The 17,492-nt window shown below is 35.9% G+C and overlaps 1 protein-coding gene and 5 non-coding genes across 6 annotated transcripts; 1 reads left to right on the forward strand and 5 right to left on the reverse strand.

Moving 5' to 3' along the window:
* Positions 1-265: 265 nt before the first annotated feature.
* Positions 266-9,881, forward strand: LOC128209186 (uncharacterized). The gene is made up of 4 exons (XM_052913108.1): positions 266-1,927; positions 2,297-2,455; positions 6,756-7,009; positions 8,775-9,881. The coding sequence occupies exons 1-4, from the start codon at positions 664-666 to the stop codon at positions 8,856-8,858; spliced, it is 1,761 nt and encodes a 586-aa protein (XP_052769068.1). The 5' UTR covers positions 266-663; the 3' UTR covers positions 8,859-9,881.
* A 3,898-nt stretch (positions 9,882-13,779) lies between these two features.
* Positions 13,780-13,861, reverse strand: Trnas-gcu (transfer RNA serine (anticodon GCU)). Its single transcript has one exon. It is a non-coding gene; the product is annotated as a tRNA-Ser (tRNA).
* Positions 13,862-14,420: 559 nt separating this feature from the next.
* On the reverse strand, positions 14,421-14,502 carry Trnas-gcu (transfer RNA serine (anticodon GCU)). The gene has a single exon. It is a non-coding gene; the product is annotated as a tRNA-Ser (tRNA).
* Positions 14,503-16,228: 1,726 nt separating this feature from the next.
* Positions 16,229-16,310, reverse strand: Trnas-gcu (transfer RNA serine (anticodon GCU)). Its single transcript has one exon. It is a non-coding gene; the product is annotated as a tRNA-Ser (tRNA).
* Positions 16,311-16,648: 338 nt separating this feature from the next.
* On the reverse strand, positions 16,649-16,730 carry Trnas-gcu (transfer RNA serine (anticodon GCU)). Its single transcript has one exon. It is a non-coding gene; the product is annotated as a tRNA-Ser (tRNA).
* Positions 16,731-17,225: 495 nt separating this feature from the next.
* Positions 17,226-17,310, reverse strand: Trnas-gcu (transfer RNA serine (anticodon GCU)). Its single transcript has one exon. It is a non-coding gene; the product is annotated as a tRNA-Ser (tRNA).
* Between the last annotated feature and the right edge of the window lie 182 nt (positions 17,311-17,492).

Raw genomic sequence — 17,492 nt, forward strand, 5'->3', positions numbered from 1 at the left:
TTGGAACTATTTATATGGCGCATCGTTGACATTCTACTCTGAGTACTTTGGCTGTCAGACAATCGGTTCAGAAAGTGGAACTAAATTGGTAATAAAAACACCGTTTTAAGCATGTGATAAAAAAGATTTGACACTCGTTGTCATTTAATACAAGAATTTTATTAAACTCGTCCATGAAAGTTGTTAGTAAGCTCGCCAGAGGCTCGCTTACTAACAAATTTCATAAACTCGTTTAATAAAATCTTGTATTAAATGACAACTCGTGTCAGATCCTATATATTTACATGCATCATATAATTTATGTATGTACACGATGAAATGTTGTGTAAGTCTTAAATAAACTGCCTGTTCTGTTTTGTTCTTTTCTGTTCAAAAGTTTCTCCGGAAGTTGTTAGAGTCGCCAACAAAACATATATAAGGAAGGAAATATGAAAACAATAAGGATATGTAACATGAGGAGTGTCTATAGTAAATAAGTTAAGCGATACTTAAGCTCGTTAAACTACGTTAAATGTAATGACTATCTGGAAAGGAATGAATAGTATCTGTTATTTTGCACCTTTATACTTATCCTGATTAGTAAAACTGAATCCACAATTTAAATGCTCGTTAAACAAAGAAGTGACGAAGAATGTTTTTCTAAATATCTAAACTCACAAGAAAATGTTGGAATTTAAAAGTGTTCTTCTATTAATGGTGATATTCCACTTAGTCGCTGAAGTACATTGTAATTGTTCTGAAAAGGACACTTGTTCATCATGTGCGCGGACGAAATCTTGGGTTCCCTTCTTGGACGTCACATCAAGATGGTGTCCCCTTGACAGACGCTCTCATTTCTTTGGGTCCGCTGAGAACCCTTGTACGACTGAAATGAATATTGATGAGCAATCGCAATGCCCAGTCGATGATGGATTTCGCAGTGATTTCAATTCATCTGAAGTGTATACCAACGCTTTCCTGGCTTCCGTTGCCTACGCCGAACCTGAATACGTTCAGAAATGTCTACATCATAGCCTTCCAGACCATGATTTCGAAATGTATGAGGCAATCGGACGAAAATGCGATGGTGTATTTGATTACAAGGAGTGTTTTGCATACACGGCTGTTTCTCACAAAAGGAAACTCATTATTGTCTCGTTTCGAGGAACGGCCGCATATAAGCAACTCGCAGAGGAGATTTTCAGATCAGTTTTCTCCGAACCCTTTAAACAATATGGATATGTTGACTCTTATTTCAAGTATGCTTTCGAAAGGCTGTATCCGTGCATTAAGAAGAGTGTTCAAACTCTTGTAACCAAGCATTCAAACTATGACGTTTTTGTAACCGGTCACTCTCTTGGAGGTGCAATTGCCTCTCTTGCAGCGATTTCTTTGAGAGAAGGAGATCTAGTAACAGACGACAAAATATCGCTCTATACGTTTGGTATGCCTCGAGCTGGTAGCCGCGAGTATGCCTTCAATTTTGACAAGAAAGTCAGAAAGAGCTGGAGAATTGTCCACTACCGAGACATGGTCAGTTTTCTTCCACCGAGACTTGGAATTATAAAGAAGAGGATCCCCTACCATCACCATGGTGAAGTGTATTATCCTCTTGCAGAAATGAAAAGAAATTCATGCTATGTTATTTGCCATGGCAACGAAGACGACCCAAACTGTAGCCGAGCTAATATGCCTTATACAGAGGATTTCATTTTTACCATGGTCGGCTGCGTGCTAAATCCATTAACATGCGCATTAGCATTAGAAAAACAAGTGTACGACCTGTATATGGGTAGTTTTGTTTATCACACGCATTACTTTGGTATCAACATGGGTAGCTATTGTAAAACAGAACTCCGATACCATAGAGCATTCGAAGAATCCCAGTTTCCAAGTGACTATTGTCAGACTATCTCACTGACAGACACCCAGAAAGTAGCCGGAACAGGTACGATTATTTCGCTTATACATCGATTGCCATATTATTTAACGTGGTCTACTGTTTCTTAATCATTGTTCATCTTATTATGAAGATAGTACATTGTTCCAATTAATTACACATGCATTTGATTGAGTGAATTGGTGACGAAGTCCTGTTTATAAGGTATTTTTGTAAGTACTATTAAACTTTAAATCAATTTGATTACATCCGTGTATTACCCTTTAAACCAATGCTTGATGCTCATATTACATTAGTGAGTTATTACGTCATTGTATATTCCAATATTGCGCTCTGAATGAATTGGCGCGATGCATTTTGACCAATGGCATTCGATCTCTAGTTAGCTTTCCATGAAACCTATGCCTTGAATTGCAGCTATTGCCACTGTAAAGGAAAGTGAGTGTGACTTTGAAAAGGACTTTTGCGGATGGACCCGGGGCACTGGAAGTATGTTCAACTTTAAACGGACACAGGGGGCCACATATGAGGGCGGCAAGACGGGACCTTCTTGTGACAGGAAAGGCTCTAATAAAGGTATACATAGTAAGATCTATTTTTAGAGGTTAATACACGGCGTAACCGGGCTGTTGAGTGAAAATTGACCCGAGTGACTCCTAATGGCCCGAGACATAGTCGATGGACATTATGAGCACGAGGGTCAATTATCACTCAACGGCCCGGCGACGTTGAGTATTAAACTCTTTAATACATATGTTGTTGTTGTTTTTCCGTAAGTTTGAAGTCTTCTTTTTAAAGTTTTCCTGCAATCCAGCTGTGTATTCTTATTTCCTTTTGGCTTGACTACGATGTGTAAACTCACCCTCAAATTAAATTTAGTTTTTGAGAGTAAGCCAAAAAGGAAAACAGCATTTTGCTGTCATTTCATGTTCCCTTCAATTTTAATTGTTCACCTTGAAAATTCCTGTCGTTTCATGTCTTGAATGCCACGATTCATGTAGCAAGAACGACCGATTGTACTTAAATAAACTTATACCTGGTATTATTGATTCAACATACATGTACAGTGGTTGTTTTTCAAGTAAATTCAATTTTGCCGCTTCCCTTGTTTTGTTTTTAGAATGTCATCGCTAAATAAACAAAACGCCGCCCTAATAGTCCACACTTGTTATGAAACACTAGCATAGTTTCCTTACTGCGCTCGCGTTTGCCTCCCTTTAGGATTTTAATAATTAATCTGTTCAAGCAGATCAATAGTTTTTGGTTAATTTAGTTAAGAAATTATTATACAGTCGCAAAATTTGATTTTAATACAACAATTTAATTCACGTGCGTAAGTTCTACGGGCCGCAAAATGATAATCGATAATCGGCCCGGGCCGCAAAATTGATAATTGATGAGTCATGCAAATAATCGCGGTATCCCTGTACAAGTGTGTTACTATATATAGTAACATATGTATTAAATTCTGATTTAAGGACATGAAAGCTAGAAATATAGTTCACGTAAGACGTGATAAGTTTTGATCTGTTTCGCGTTGTCTTAAAAAAGTTATTTAAGAAGCATGTTTTACAGGGTAAGGAATCACAAAATTCCGTCATGTTAAAATATTGGCCAAGGATTGCATCATTAAAATACAAGCAAATCTTAAATATTTAACACGTGTAGAAGCAGAAAATACCATAGTCTTTTATAGGCTAAGACATATTTTCATATATTTTCTGTCAAAAAAGTTATTTAGAAATTTAAGTCACTTACTTGGTTGTTAACATCAGTTGTGACCCGTGGAGACCAATGTGAGAACCCCTTTGAGACACGTGATTCCTAACAATAAATGCAAAAATGTGAACAATGAAAAGTTAAGTGCCCTCACGGTCTACCGCTATAGGTTTACTCTCCGTCCGCCATGAACATGCATTATGCATGCTAGTTGAATAAATTTCGTATTTGCTTAGATGATAATAAGGATATTATACACGACAATTTATTTGTGTGTATGGCAACACATTTTTTGAAAAATACCACATTCTAACGTGATTTTGTCATAAATAGGTTCATTAAACTTGGTATGTATATAAATTACAATGAAAATATTATGCATGTCATATTGTAATTTTGTTTCGACAAGATATTGTATATGCTATGGCTATGAATAAGTGGAAAGTGATATTGGCATAACACATGAAACTCGTAGGTAGAGTGAAATAAGATAATGCTCATTTTTAAAAAAAAATATCTATGCTTTGTTCATAAAACGTGATATGTGGATAAACGGTTTTCGTTACATAAAATACTTTGACCTTGGACAATACATAAATGCAATTTTATGCAAACATAAAATTATTTATGGCGTTGAACATTTTTTTAGCTTTAATACGGTACGTCCGTGACACGGGATTTAGACAATATCACGGGAATTAGCTATACGCTCAATTTATCCCAGGAGCCAATCAACTCCCCTTTCCTTGTCACGTGTCGCTACAGGCCAATCAGAAGGCGTTAGCCATTTTTCTCTAATTTTTCTGCCGTATGCAAAGCGCTCCCCACTCTCTGGAATTTATCATACCACCTCCACACCTCCTTCACTTAATTTTCATTATAAGCATTTTTGTATCTTCCATGGTCCATCCTGATTCTCAATGTATCTGTTTCTATCACTTCATGGCTTTGTACCTTAGGAAATACCATTACTTCCATGTCCCGTTTTGTATTTTACTTTTGCGTTATTACTGTTTACTGTGTACCCCCGATTTTGTTAATTTTGTGATTTTATGTTGTTTTTCGTACTTTTATGATTTTCTTTCTGACCTCTTTGTTAAATAATTTGTGCATCAATTCAATCGGATTTGTCCACCCACATATGTTTTTTCGGAAAACTTTTCTAAAATACCTTCTTAGTAACTTAACAACATTTATGGCATTTTAAAAAATATCCGTTTTTCATTCAACCGGTGTTTGTTTTCCTTCAATCCATACTAGTTCCCTGTACATAAGTAACTTTGACCTTAGATAATCCATAAAAAGAAGCATGCCAGCTAGTTTTCTGAATTTTAGTATGTGGTTAGAGGGCAATTATGCACGCCATTTATGTCTTTGCCAGACAAAAATAAAATGTAGCTAGCGCAACGAAAATAATTGATATACCTCACTAAGTAAATAAGTATAATGTCTCATGTGAAAAGGAATCATGATAGCTTTGTTAACGTGTATAAAATAGTATACGATATATATGAATGATACCGGAGTACCCAGATAAAATCCACTTGTCCGGCTTAGTGACAATAAACCAAACTCACATGCGCCCAGGCCGATAATCGAGCCCGGGTCGCCTAGGCGAGAAGCGAGTGCACTAACCACTGCGACATTCAGATTATTAGACGCGGCCTGGCCGTCTATATGGATACATGTTTGCAATTGTCAATGGGGAAGTGTATACGGATAAATTTTAGTCACGAAAAAAAGAAGATTTGTTAATGTTATCAACTCTTATTCAACTTTACTTAAAATTTGTCGTCAATAACCGTTTTGATGCGTGTAAAACTTCCAAAACGTCATATAAAACGAATAAGCCTAATGTTAAAAACAGGAAATTAAAAAAAGTTATTCTCTGCGTTTTTGTATTGACTGGTCGCCGGTCATACGAGTTCGTTTTTTAGAAATTTACTTTCTGTGAAAATATGTATATATACGCTGTGGTAGTAAATAAGCATGTGAGAATTTACGGACATATTGTGAATAATAGTTTAAATTATGCATTTGATAACAAATATAAGTGCCTTAAATTTTAAATTTAAGTGATATAAAATGGAAGTACAAAGCTTAATTCACACGATTATACTAACAAATATAAGTCGGAATAACGAAATTTACACAATTTAAATTTAACTGATTTAAAATGAAAGTTCAAAGCGTAATTCACACGATTTAAAACAAACATTAATGAATAAAAGTAGGTTAAAAGGATCATTAATGATATCTCGGCCAAATTGACCCGACACCAATAATTTATCGGTGATTATGCAAGGTACCTGTCTAAATAATGTATGCATGCCGGAGACGACCGAGTAACTACGATCTAGAAAGTTGATTAAACCGTCATAGTTCGGCTATGTCCGTGTTTATTTGGAATGTTAACAATTGTATATATTGTCACATGACTTTATTGAGCCAATTTGGTATCGATATTTTTCACGTGACACAACGATTCAGCATCGTCCTCCATCTTTTTGCAGGGAAAGAAAACGCGAAAACTCACTATGGTAAGAGGTGTTTTAGGACATTTTCATCAAGGGCAAACTTTGTTTTCTCCATACAATGACATGCAATGTATCGCTATGGCTCTGATTGCATTATTGGCTTTTTTTAGTTACAAACACAACCACATGTCCTCATAAACGGCTGTCGATGTAGACTGTATACTGAATGAGGAAAATGCTTTTATTCTACCATAGTCGAAAGTTTAAACGAGGCTCGATATTTATCGCATAATGATTTGCCAACATCGGTTAGGTTTAGAAATGATTTATTTTGTCCGCAATAAATGCTTGATGTTTACTATAGTAACGTAAGCGGTGATAATGACGTCCATTTGGGTCAATCCCCATTCAGCTGCGTCTTTGATGCCTAACATCAACATTCGTCTTGTTTTAACTGGCATGAAACGGATGAGGTAATGACAAGGCATAAAATTGGTAGTGGACCAATGCATCGCATTGTTTCCAATACTGCTTGGTTTCTACAAGTTGACAAGTTATCAAACTTATCTTAAAAAAACACGACTACATGTTGGTGACACGTTAGCAGTGTGTAAAGATTGCAACTGTTACCTAAATATTCAGACAGTGTTTAACCTAAATACATTATCTGTTTGAAATAGGTTTCTTCATCTTTGCTTCCGGGAACGACGACCAAGTAGCCAAACTGCGGTCCCCAAACTTCCCTACCGGAGAGTATTGTCTGAGGTTCTTCTACCATATGTACGGCAATGACATGGTCAAGCTCACACTGTGGCTGATGATGGACGGAATTAAGAGTAAAAACGTGTGGACCAAGTCTGGGGACCAAGGAAAAAAATGGATAAAGAAAGAGGCATTTATCAAAAACCAAGAAAATATCAATGGAACACTCAATGTAAGTCGTTTCCTTTTTTCTTTTATGTTTGAAACTGTTCAAAATATGCAACGTATGTAATTTAAGTTTGATGCCTTCAAAGGAGTATCCAAACATTGAGACCACACTATATTTCATCTGTTATGAAAACTGAGATAAAGCTCTTCGCATAACGGTTAAGCTCAATTATAGACCATTGTTATACCAAATCACATATCAATAACTAACACCATAAGCGTCAATCATTTCCTCTACACTAGACAAGAAATTGTACTTCTAACACTACACTAGACAGAGAGATAATGTGAAAACACTGTGCCTCTACAACGAGATTAGATATAGCGATGGAGAACAGAAATTAAAATTCTACCACTATACTAGACATAGCGATGGTGAAGAGGAAGTGTGCCTCTACCACTACACTAGATATGGCGATGGTGAAGAGGAAGTGTGCCTCTACCACTACACTATATATCGCGATGGTGAAGAGGAAGTGTGCCTCTACTACTACACTAGATATAGCGATGATGAAGAGGAAGTGTGCCTCTACCACTACACTAGATATAAAAATGGTGAACAGAAAACCCGTGCCTCTGTGACTTCACTAGATATAGCAATAGTGAACAGAAACCGTGTCTCTGTGACTTCTCTAGATATAGCGACGGTGAACAGAAACCGTGCCCCTGCGACTATACTAGATATAGCGATGGTGAACAGAACCCATGCCTCTGTGACTGCACTAGATATAGCGATGGTGAACAGAACCCATGCCTCTGTGACTGCACTAGATATAGCGATGGTGAACAGAACCCATGCCTCTGTGACTGCACTAGATATAGCGATGGTGAACAGAACCCATGCCTCTGTGACTGCACTAGATATAGCGATGGTGAAGAGGAAGTGTGCCTCTACCACTACACTACATATAGCGATGGTGAATAAAAACCATGCCTCTGTGACTTCACTAGATATAGCGATTGTGAAATTAAACCGTGCCTTTGTGACTTCATTAGATATATCAATGGTGAACAGAAACCGTGCCTCTGTGACTTCACTAGATATAGCGATGGTGAACAGAAAACATGCCTCTGTGACTTCACTAGATTTAGCGATGGTGACTAGAAACCGTGCCTCTGTGACTTCACTAGATATAGCGATGGTGAACAGAAACCGTGCCTCTGTGACTTCACTAGATATAGCAATGGTGAAGAGACACCGAAATCGTGCCTCTGTGACTTCACTAGATATAGCGATGGTGAACAGAAACTGTGCCTCTACCACTAGACTAGATATAGCGATGGTGAACAGAAACCGTGCCTCTGCGACTTCACTAGATATAGCGCTGATGAAAAGAAATATTGCCTGTAGCAAAATGGGATTCATGATAAACTAAAGGACTAATATTTTTACAAATATTTACTTCAGTAGCGTATATAATGTTCATGGAAGGCATATAATTTGTACCAATTTCATGTTTTAATTGTTGTTGTTTTTATTTATTTGTATGTTTAGCCAAATTGTGTGTTTATTTCAATAAGGTCATTTAATATGCAAAAGAAGTTGAGTACAACATAAATTATTTAGTTATTACTCAAGAAAATATCTTGCTCTGATATAACTTTTATTAAGTGTTGGTAAATATATTATATCAACGTAATTCGTGAGTGAATTGTATAGTGGCAATTAAGTGGTAAAACGAATCTAATTAGTACTTGACTAATTTTTGTGATACTTGGGCCAGAATACTAAAAAAAATGTATTTTTTATGCGTATGTATCTTTTGTAGTTCGAGTTTGAAGCTACGATAGGGAAAGGTTTCGCCAGTGATATAGCCTTGGATGACATAAGTGTAAAACCTGGAAAATGTTAGAACAGATGAACAGTACTGTCGGACCTAGAGACCGTACTGGAGACATTTGCTACAGTTGTATTTATTGTATGCTTTCCGTTGATATCAATGTGCCCCGGTGGTTTGACATTAACTGCACATCGACAATAATTATTGAAAGTGTTTTAAATACTAGTACTCACAGTTGTTATTGTCCGCAATGGGGTAACTAAATAGGCACGAGTTAACTTTATAGAGTTACCCCACCGGAATTTCATTTATTGTTTCCTGCTAATCCAACGTATATTTCAAATTAGAACTTGCAAGCAACTAAGTTATATCGTGTATCACTTTGTCTCATCAGCTTCCAACCTTTAAGCATGCGGAATTTCACATACCACTGGGGGTGTATATCACATACCCCCACCCCCAGCTACTGACAGTGTAACGAATATATCTCAGTGAGTACTTTTAATAATAAGATTATATTAAGACATAATGCATTTGTTATGAAAATATTCAGTGACGCTTAAATATTGTCTCAAAATTATTTTTGTGATATTTGGGCCAGAATACTTAAAAAACGTATTGTTTATGCGTATGTATCTTTTATAGTTCGAGTTTGAAGCTAAGATAGGGCACGAGTTAACTTTATAGATTTAACCCACCCGGACACATTTACTGTTTCCTGCTATTGAAACCTTTAAAGCTTCCAACCTTTAAACATGAGGAATTTCACATACCACTGGGGGTGAATATCACATACCCCCCTCCCCCTCCCCCAGCTTCTAACAGTGTAATGAATATATTTCAGTGAGTAATTTTAATAATAAGATTATAAGATATAATGTATTTGTTATGAAAATATTCAGTGACGCTTAAATATTGTCTAAAAATTATATTTTAAGAAATATAGATTTTAAGAAAAGTTTATGTATTCAAGTTTATTTGGAACAAATACAATAACAATGTAAAAATAGTAATACAATTGTTTAACAGCATATATATTTTCTCAGTAAGTTTACATTAAATTATAACTGTACAAGAAAGATGTATCACAGTCAATAAATGCTTGCAAAACCGTTTTTTAGTCGCCATTTTGTAAACAATGACTCATGTAAACAGTCGGTTACACTTAACTGATTGCTTGAATAAAATGGATATAATACAATAACGTGCATGAGTTAGCTCCCCTACAGTGAAAAAATAAGCCGAGAGAGAAGTTACATTTTTTTTTTCATTTTGTTACGTCTTCTGCGGAGTATGAAAGTTACAGGGGCGGTATGAAACATACTGGAAAATTACAGGGGGTGTATGGATTATATACGTCGTGCACATGACCGCTCTAGGCCAATCGGATAGCGTCATTCATGTAGGAGGTGATATTGTGACATATTCGTAACCCCTTTTTCACCACCTCTTAGTACCAACGACTTTTTATACATTTCATTTATCGTTCGTTTATTGATTTAAGCTGCCAGCCGCCGAATTTTTAGTTATATCAGTTTGCAAGTGTATGCTAAATTAAAAGGTACCCCTCTATCTAAGTTTGAGGTGCACCTCTATATTTAGAATGCGTTTGTATCTATAAGGTGTACAACATGTTTTTGATTACCTCAAATTAAGAGATGCATCGGAATATTAGGAAGGCACCTCTTAAAATAGATGTGCATCTCTACTTTGTGGGATAGGCATTTTTGGCTAATGCTTTGATTATAAACGCAATTTAAATTCACGATTTCATCTTCAAGAAATCACGGTTTTACGAATTTAACTTCACGAATTCTTGATTGAAATAATATTGAACTTGTAATGTCACCACCGACCTTTAGTAGTAGTACCATGCAATACAAAATCCTCTACCGGCTAATATAATCATCTGAAAATTTGCATTCGAGTTTCAATGACGGTAACCATGGTATCATTTTTCAACCATATAACATGGGTTTTAACTGTGACGCAATGAGGTTAAAATTTGATCCAATTTTATGGAAATTATTTTGTTGGTAGAAAATATGCAACGGAAACGAAACTTTAATGATCAAAACCAGGACATTAAAATAACCTTTGATTATAGTTGGATTTGAAAGTGTTTTAGACGTTACGACCATGACTTAATAAATTTGTTATGTTATATCCAACGTAAGTCTAATATTTAAAACCAAAATGACAATTCTATGATATTTCAATGTTGAAAAAACAGTTTGGTTTGATTTATAATCAATACCAATGTTACTTTATCAAGTAACTTTTGTTTTATATGCACATGCTTCTTGGACAGAAATCAGTGTAAATAGTTTTTGACATAAATTGTATGTGTTTTTCATAGTGTCAGAGTCAAATCCAAGTTGTGGAATATAATAAGCTATTATATGTGTATATAAGCTGCATTCAATCTAATATGAAATTTATCTTCTTACACATTACAATGTGTGCATCTTCTTTGTTAAGATACTGTATTATTTTACTAAGTAAGCCTTTTTGATGGAAACCTTAATTGACTTAAAGCAGTTGTAAATGCCTGCACATTAACACACTTAAGTCAGGTTGAAATTTCAAAATAAAATACGTCTCCATGCAATAACTCTTGTTGAGTCTGATAATCTACACACATGGTAAAACTGCAAACGAATGAACCATAAAAAAATAAAAAATAGGTATTAAACGTCAAAACGTTCCAATTTTTGTTAAGGGGTGAAGTTTCCTTTCAATCGCAATAGTCTTCTAAAAAATAAGATTCGCATGCATTTCTTCAGCTGAATTAGCAAAAATAACAAAATCGTCTGCATATAAACGCAAAAAGAAAAATAGGAACCATCTTGTGAGGATGTCTTTGGCCCCATTTACCATATTAAACTTCATCTAAATCGTTAATATTTAACAAAAAATAATTACGGCAATAAGTATTCGCCTCGACGAACACCTATATTTTTCTAGCACACCGGATAGGCATTTCCGGTGAATTCAGCTGGAAAACTCCATCTAGCATCCCCCCATGCCAGATGAGTCACGCGCTGTGACGTAATACTTTAAATTTCTTTTATTGAACACTTAATGTAACCATAGTTATGAGATTTCAATAGGTGAGTTCCATTAACAATAACTTTACAAAAATATTCCTTTGAAACAAAAGACGTGATATCGAAGGAACTTATTGACGTATGCAGTGAATACATATTACTGCGCGTAATAACGTCAGTAAACATCATCGCACGTGCTTTTTGGTTAAATGTAAAAAAAGGCTCTTACTTATGTATTTTCTTCACAAAAAATGTAATCTAAGGTTTGCTAGAAAAATATATATCATGTGTGTCCATTCCGGATAGAAAAATCTGACCCTCGGGCACGCTGTGTAGCCGGTAATTCGGCAAGCCTCATTACCAGACAACGCAGGTGCCCTCGGGTCGGATTTTTCTATCTGGAACGGGAACACATGACAGATATTATCAATATGAATTTCAAACACTGCACCTAGCTCATGTTGTTTTTTCTTTACTTTTTTACATTACTTTAAAGAGGATATGAATATCTTAGCTTATCTAATAATGACTGTCTAATAATGACTAGTTTTTATATTTGACTTAATATTTTTCCTCGTTTTAGCTAGTATACATATCTTATTACTATACATTATGTTATAATAGTTGGTTATGCTCTTTGTTTGCTCTATCTTGTCTTGCCGTTTCTAGTTACATCTTATCGTATCTTAATACTTTGTATCAAATAGACGAACAAAAATTTATGTCGTTCGCTTCATACTGACATTTTGACATTATTATATGTGCCTAAGATCTATTACCCATATGGCTTTAATTTTAAAATTCGGCTTTAATATGTTTGACGATAACAATACCCACTGGAGTGTCTATTGTACACTTTTTCTCGATATTTAAATTAAACAATTAGTTTATTGCGTTGAAACGTTTTAAAATTTTAGTCCTCTCTCAATCCCATACCAAACGTCAGTGCGCACATGGATGGGACACACATTCAACGACGTCATTTCCGAAATGACGTTACAACCGCATACTATTTGGCGTACTTGTTTGAATAACTACAATTTACTGTCATTTAGAATGTTTTAGGCATATAATAAAAAGAAAAAAATGCTTGTGCCAGTGTAAGATCGTAATATATTTTACCTAGTGGCTACGCTAGCGTTTGGTGCTCGGTGAAATATAACACTCTGACACTGAAATAAACAAGTATCCTCTATTTAACTAGGACTTAAGTTATTATTTACGTATGTAGCATTTGCACGTGGAGATGTACCATGGGATTGGATTTAGGGTTGCGGGGTCAAGGGCGCAGTTAGTTCAATAGCGGCTTTTGCTCAATTGTTATAATCAAGATTTGTTTTTAGATGAAACGTGGTGTACAACATAATATAGGAGCGCATTAGGGGCAAATGAGGTCAATATCAATGTCGCTTTTTCTAAATATAGAAAAGTGGTTTTCGTTAGGAACCGCATATAGTAATGAAACTTTCCACACTTTTAATGTTGGTACGTTAAAAGTCAAAGTTGCTGCTTGAATTAAGATACCCAAACTTTTTGGTTTTCGAAATTGTCAGTGGATGACATCAGTTTGAAACCAGGAAACTGCACGCGTAGCTGAACATTACTTCGGGATCTAGGAACATGATCATAGGAAGTGTATTCCATTCCAGATTTGTTATATCTTTAGAATACTCAACACTATTCATTGAAACATAAATCTGATGTGACTTCATGCTAGGTGTCTGGAGCCTGTGTTTGACTCTTTCACCGTGCAGCCCAAAACCACCTCCATGAAAATTCGGACGGATTTACAAAATAATTAAATCAGCCTCAAATTAGATAAATTAAGATGAGTTTGCAAAAATATACGCAAGCCAAGCTACTTGTACTGAAGATGATAACATCGTTTAAATATAAACAGTGTATGGCTCTCATGAGTTAAAGGGTAGCAGTAAAAGCTATTGCGACGAGGATGGGATTCGAACCCACGCGGGGAGACCCCAATGGATTAGCAGTCCATCGCCTTAACCACTCGGCCACCTCGTCTGCTTATCGACAAAAGTAAATGGGCACCACAATTTTTTATAAAAGTGGAATATCTTTATATGATTTTGTATCACTTAGCATTTCCATGTACATATGTATATTTTGATTACATTTGGAGTTGGTTGGGTCAAGTAACAATTTCCATCCTTTAATGGTTGGAAAGAACACGTTAAAAGTCGAGATTGCTGCTTGAATTTAGATCCCCAAAATAGGAGTTGCCTAGTTTTCGAAATTGTCCATGGATCACATCAGTTTGAAACCAGGAAACTGTGAGAGCAGCTGAACATTACTTCGAGATCTAGGGACATGATCATAAGAAGTGTATTCCATTCCAGATTTTTATATGTTTAGAATACTCAACACTATTCATTGAAACATAAATCTGATGTGATTTCATGCTAGGTGTCTAGAGCCTGTGTTTGCCTCAAATTAGATAAATTAAGATGTGTTTGCAAAAAAAAAACGCAAGCCAAGCTTCTTGTACTGAAGATGATAACATCGTTTGAATATAAACAGTGTTTGGCTCTCATGAGTTAAAGGGTAGCAGTAAAAGCTATTGCGACGAGGATGGGATTCGAACCCACGCGGGGAGACCCCAATGGATTAGCAGTCCATCGCCTTAACCACTCGGCCACCTCGTCTGCTTATCGACAAATGTAAATGGGCACCAAATTTTTTTTTATAAAAGTAGAATATATTTAGAATACTCAACACTCTTCATTGAAACATAAATCTGATGTGACTTCATGTTAGGTGTCTAGAGCCCGTGTCTGCCTCTTTCATCATGCAGCCCAAAACCACCACCATGAAAATTCAGACGGATTTACAAAATAATTAAATCAGCCTCAAATTAGATATATTAAGTTGAGTTTGCCAAAAAATACCCAAGCCAAGTTACTTGTACTGATGATGATAACATCGTTTGAATATAAACAGTGTTTGGCTCTCATGAGTTAAAGGGTAGCAGTAAAAGCTATTGCGACGAGGATGGGATTCCAACCAACGCGGGGAGACCTCAATGGATTAGCAATCCATCGCCTTAACCACTCGGCCACTCGTCTGCTTATCGACAAAAGTAAATGGGCACCACAATTTTTTATAAAAGTGGAATATCTTTATATGATTTTGTATCACTTAGCATTTCCATGTACATATGTATCTTTTGATTACATTTGGAGTTGGTTGGGTCAAGTAACAATTTTTTTTTCCTTTAATGGTTGGAAAGAACACGTTAAAAGTCGAGATTGATGCTCGAATTCAGATCCCCAAAATAGGAGCTGCCAAGTTTTCGAAATTGTCCTTGGAGGACATCAGTTTGAAACCAGGAAACTGTGAGAGCTGCTGAACATTACTTCGAGTTCTAGGAACATGATCATAAAAAGTGTATTCCATTCCAGATTTTTATGAATAAAACCGTGTTTGGCTCTCATGAGTTAAAGGGTAGCAGTGTAAATAAAAGGGTAGTCTCTTATGGCCACGACTATATTAACGGTCTAACTCAGCAGTTAGGGTTCAGTGTAGTTGATTAACACGTCGGAAGTCTTGAGGGGCTTTTATTACATGTATTATAAATCCACAGCTCTGAAAGTATATAAACATCAGCTTAAGCATATCACACAAGAGTTAACAATTAATTCAGTATATTTTCTATAATACTTTGAGAATCAATATTCCTCATAATTAATACTATTTTCTAGCGGCCATACTATTACATAATATAATCATATTAAAACAATACAAACATCATATACAAAACAGGTACAAACACATTTCACATCACATTACATATAATCAAACTCACCAGCTGTAGGCCAAACTGCCTTTATATTCTCCCTGACACATACATTCAACTGGTGCCGCAAATCTAAAATAAGTGGTCTTATTAATATTACTTGTAATATTAACATGCAAGGTTGAATCACTATCTTGACCTTTTAGAAATATTATAACTGTCGTATTTCCAACTTACTAAATACTTAGATACAACTGCTCAAATGTAATTAAAACAATTACACTTCTTAAATAATATTCTAGAAATACTAGGTTCTAGAAGTATAACTATTAGACTAACCTTCAATATCTTTTCCCGCCAATTCCAACAATTACAGATATAGTAAAATATGATGTGTTCGCCTTGAAAACAAAGAACCGAATGATCCAGTGTTCCCACCAAAAATGTCAATTTAGGGATTATAGTCACAGATGACCATACAGCAATTATATTTTAAAATTACTAAGAAAGACAACTCTGTACATAATATCAAAGCTGATTTGCTTGTTTTCTCCCTTGCATTACATCAAACTCACTTAAAAATAAAATGTAATAATTAACAAACTTGGACTTTGTAACAGCAGTAAAAGCTATTGCGACGAGGATGGGATTCGAACCCACGCGGGGAGACACCAATGGATTAGCAGTCCATCGCCTTAACCACTCGGCCACCTCGTCTGCTTATCGACAAATGTAAATGGGCACCAATTTTTATTTCATAAAAGTGGAATATATTTAGAATACTCAACACTCTTCATTGAAACATAAATCTGATGTGACTTCATGTTAGGTGTCTAGAGCCCGTGTCTGCCTCTTTCATCGTGCAGCCCAAAACCACCTCCATGAAAATTCAGACGGATTTACAAAATAATTAAATCAGCCTCAAATTAGATATATTAAGATGAATTTGCCAAAAAATACCCAAGCCAAGTTACTTGTACTGAAGATGATAACATCGTTTGAATATAAACAGTGTTTGGCTCTCATGAGTTAAAGGCTAGCAGTAAAAGTTGTTGCGACGAGGATGGGATTCGAACCCACGCGGGGAGACCCCAATGGATTAGCAGTCCATCGCCTTAACCACTCGGCCACCTCGTCTGCTTATCGACAAAAGTAAATGGGCACCTCAATTTTTTTATAAAAGTGGAATATCTTTATATGATTTTGTATCACTTAGAATTTCCATGTACATATGTATCTTTTGATTACATTTGGAGTTGGTTGGGTCAAGTAACAATTTCCATCCTTTAATGGTTGGGTAGAACACGTTAAAAGTCGAGATTGCTGCTTGAATTTAGGAGTTGCAACGTTTTCGAAATTGTCCTTGGATGATATCAGTTTGAAACAAGGAAACTGTGAGAGCAGCTGAACAGTACTTCGAGATCTAGGGACATGATCATAAGAAGTGTATTCCATTCCAGATTTTTATATGTTTAGAATACTCAACACTATTAGTTTGAAACTGTGAGAGCAGCTGAACATTACTTCGAGATCTAGGGACATGATCATAAGAAGTGTATTCCATTCCAGATTTTTATGAATATAAACAGTGTTTGGCTCTCATGAGTTAAAGGGTAGCAGTAAAAGCTATTGCGTAGAGGATGGGATTCGAACCTACGCGGGGAGACCCCAATGGATTAGCAGTCAATCGCCTTAACCACTCGGCCACCTCGTCTGCTTATCGACAAATGTAAATGGGCACCAATTTTTATTTCATAAAAGTGGAATTTATTTAGAATACTCAACACTCTTCATTGAAACATAAATCTGATGTGACTTCATGTTAGGTGTCTAGAGCCCGTGTCTGCCTCTTTCATCGTGCAGCCCAAAACCACCTCCATGAAAATTCAGACGGATTTA

The sequence above is a fragment of the Mya arenaria genome, chromosome 11 (assembly GCF_026914265.1).
Source record: "Mya arenaria isolate MELC-2E11 chromosome 11, ASM2691426v1".
NCBI lineage: Eukaryota > Metazoa > Mollusca > Bivalvia > Myida > Myidae > Mya > Mya arenaria.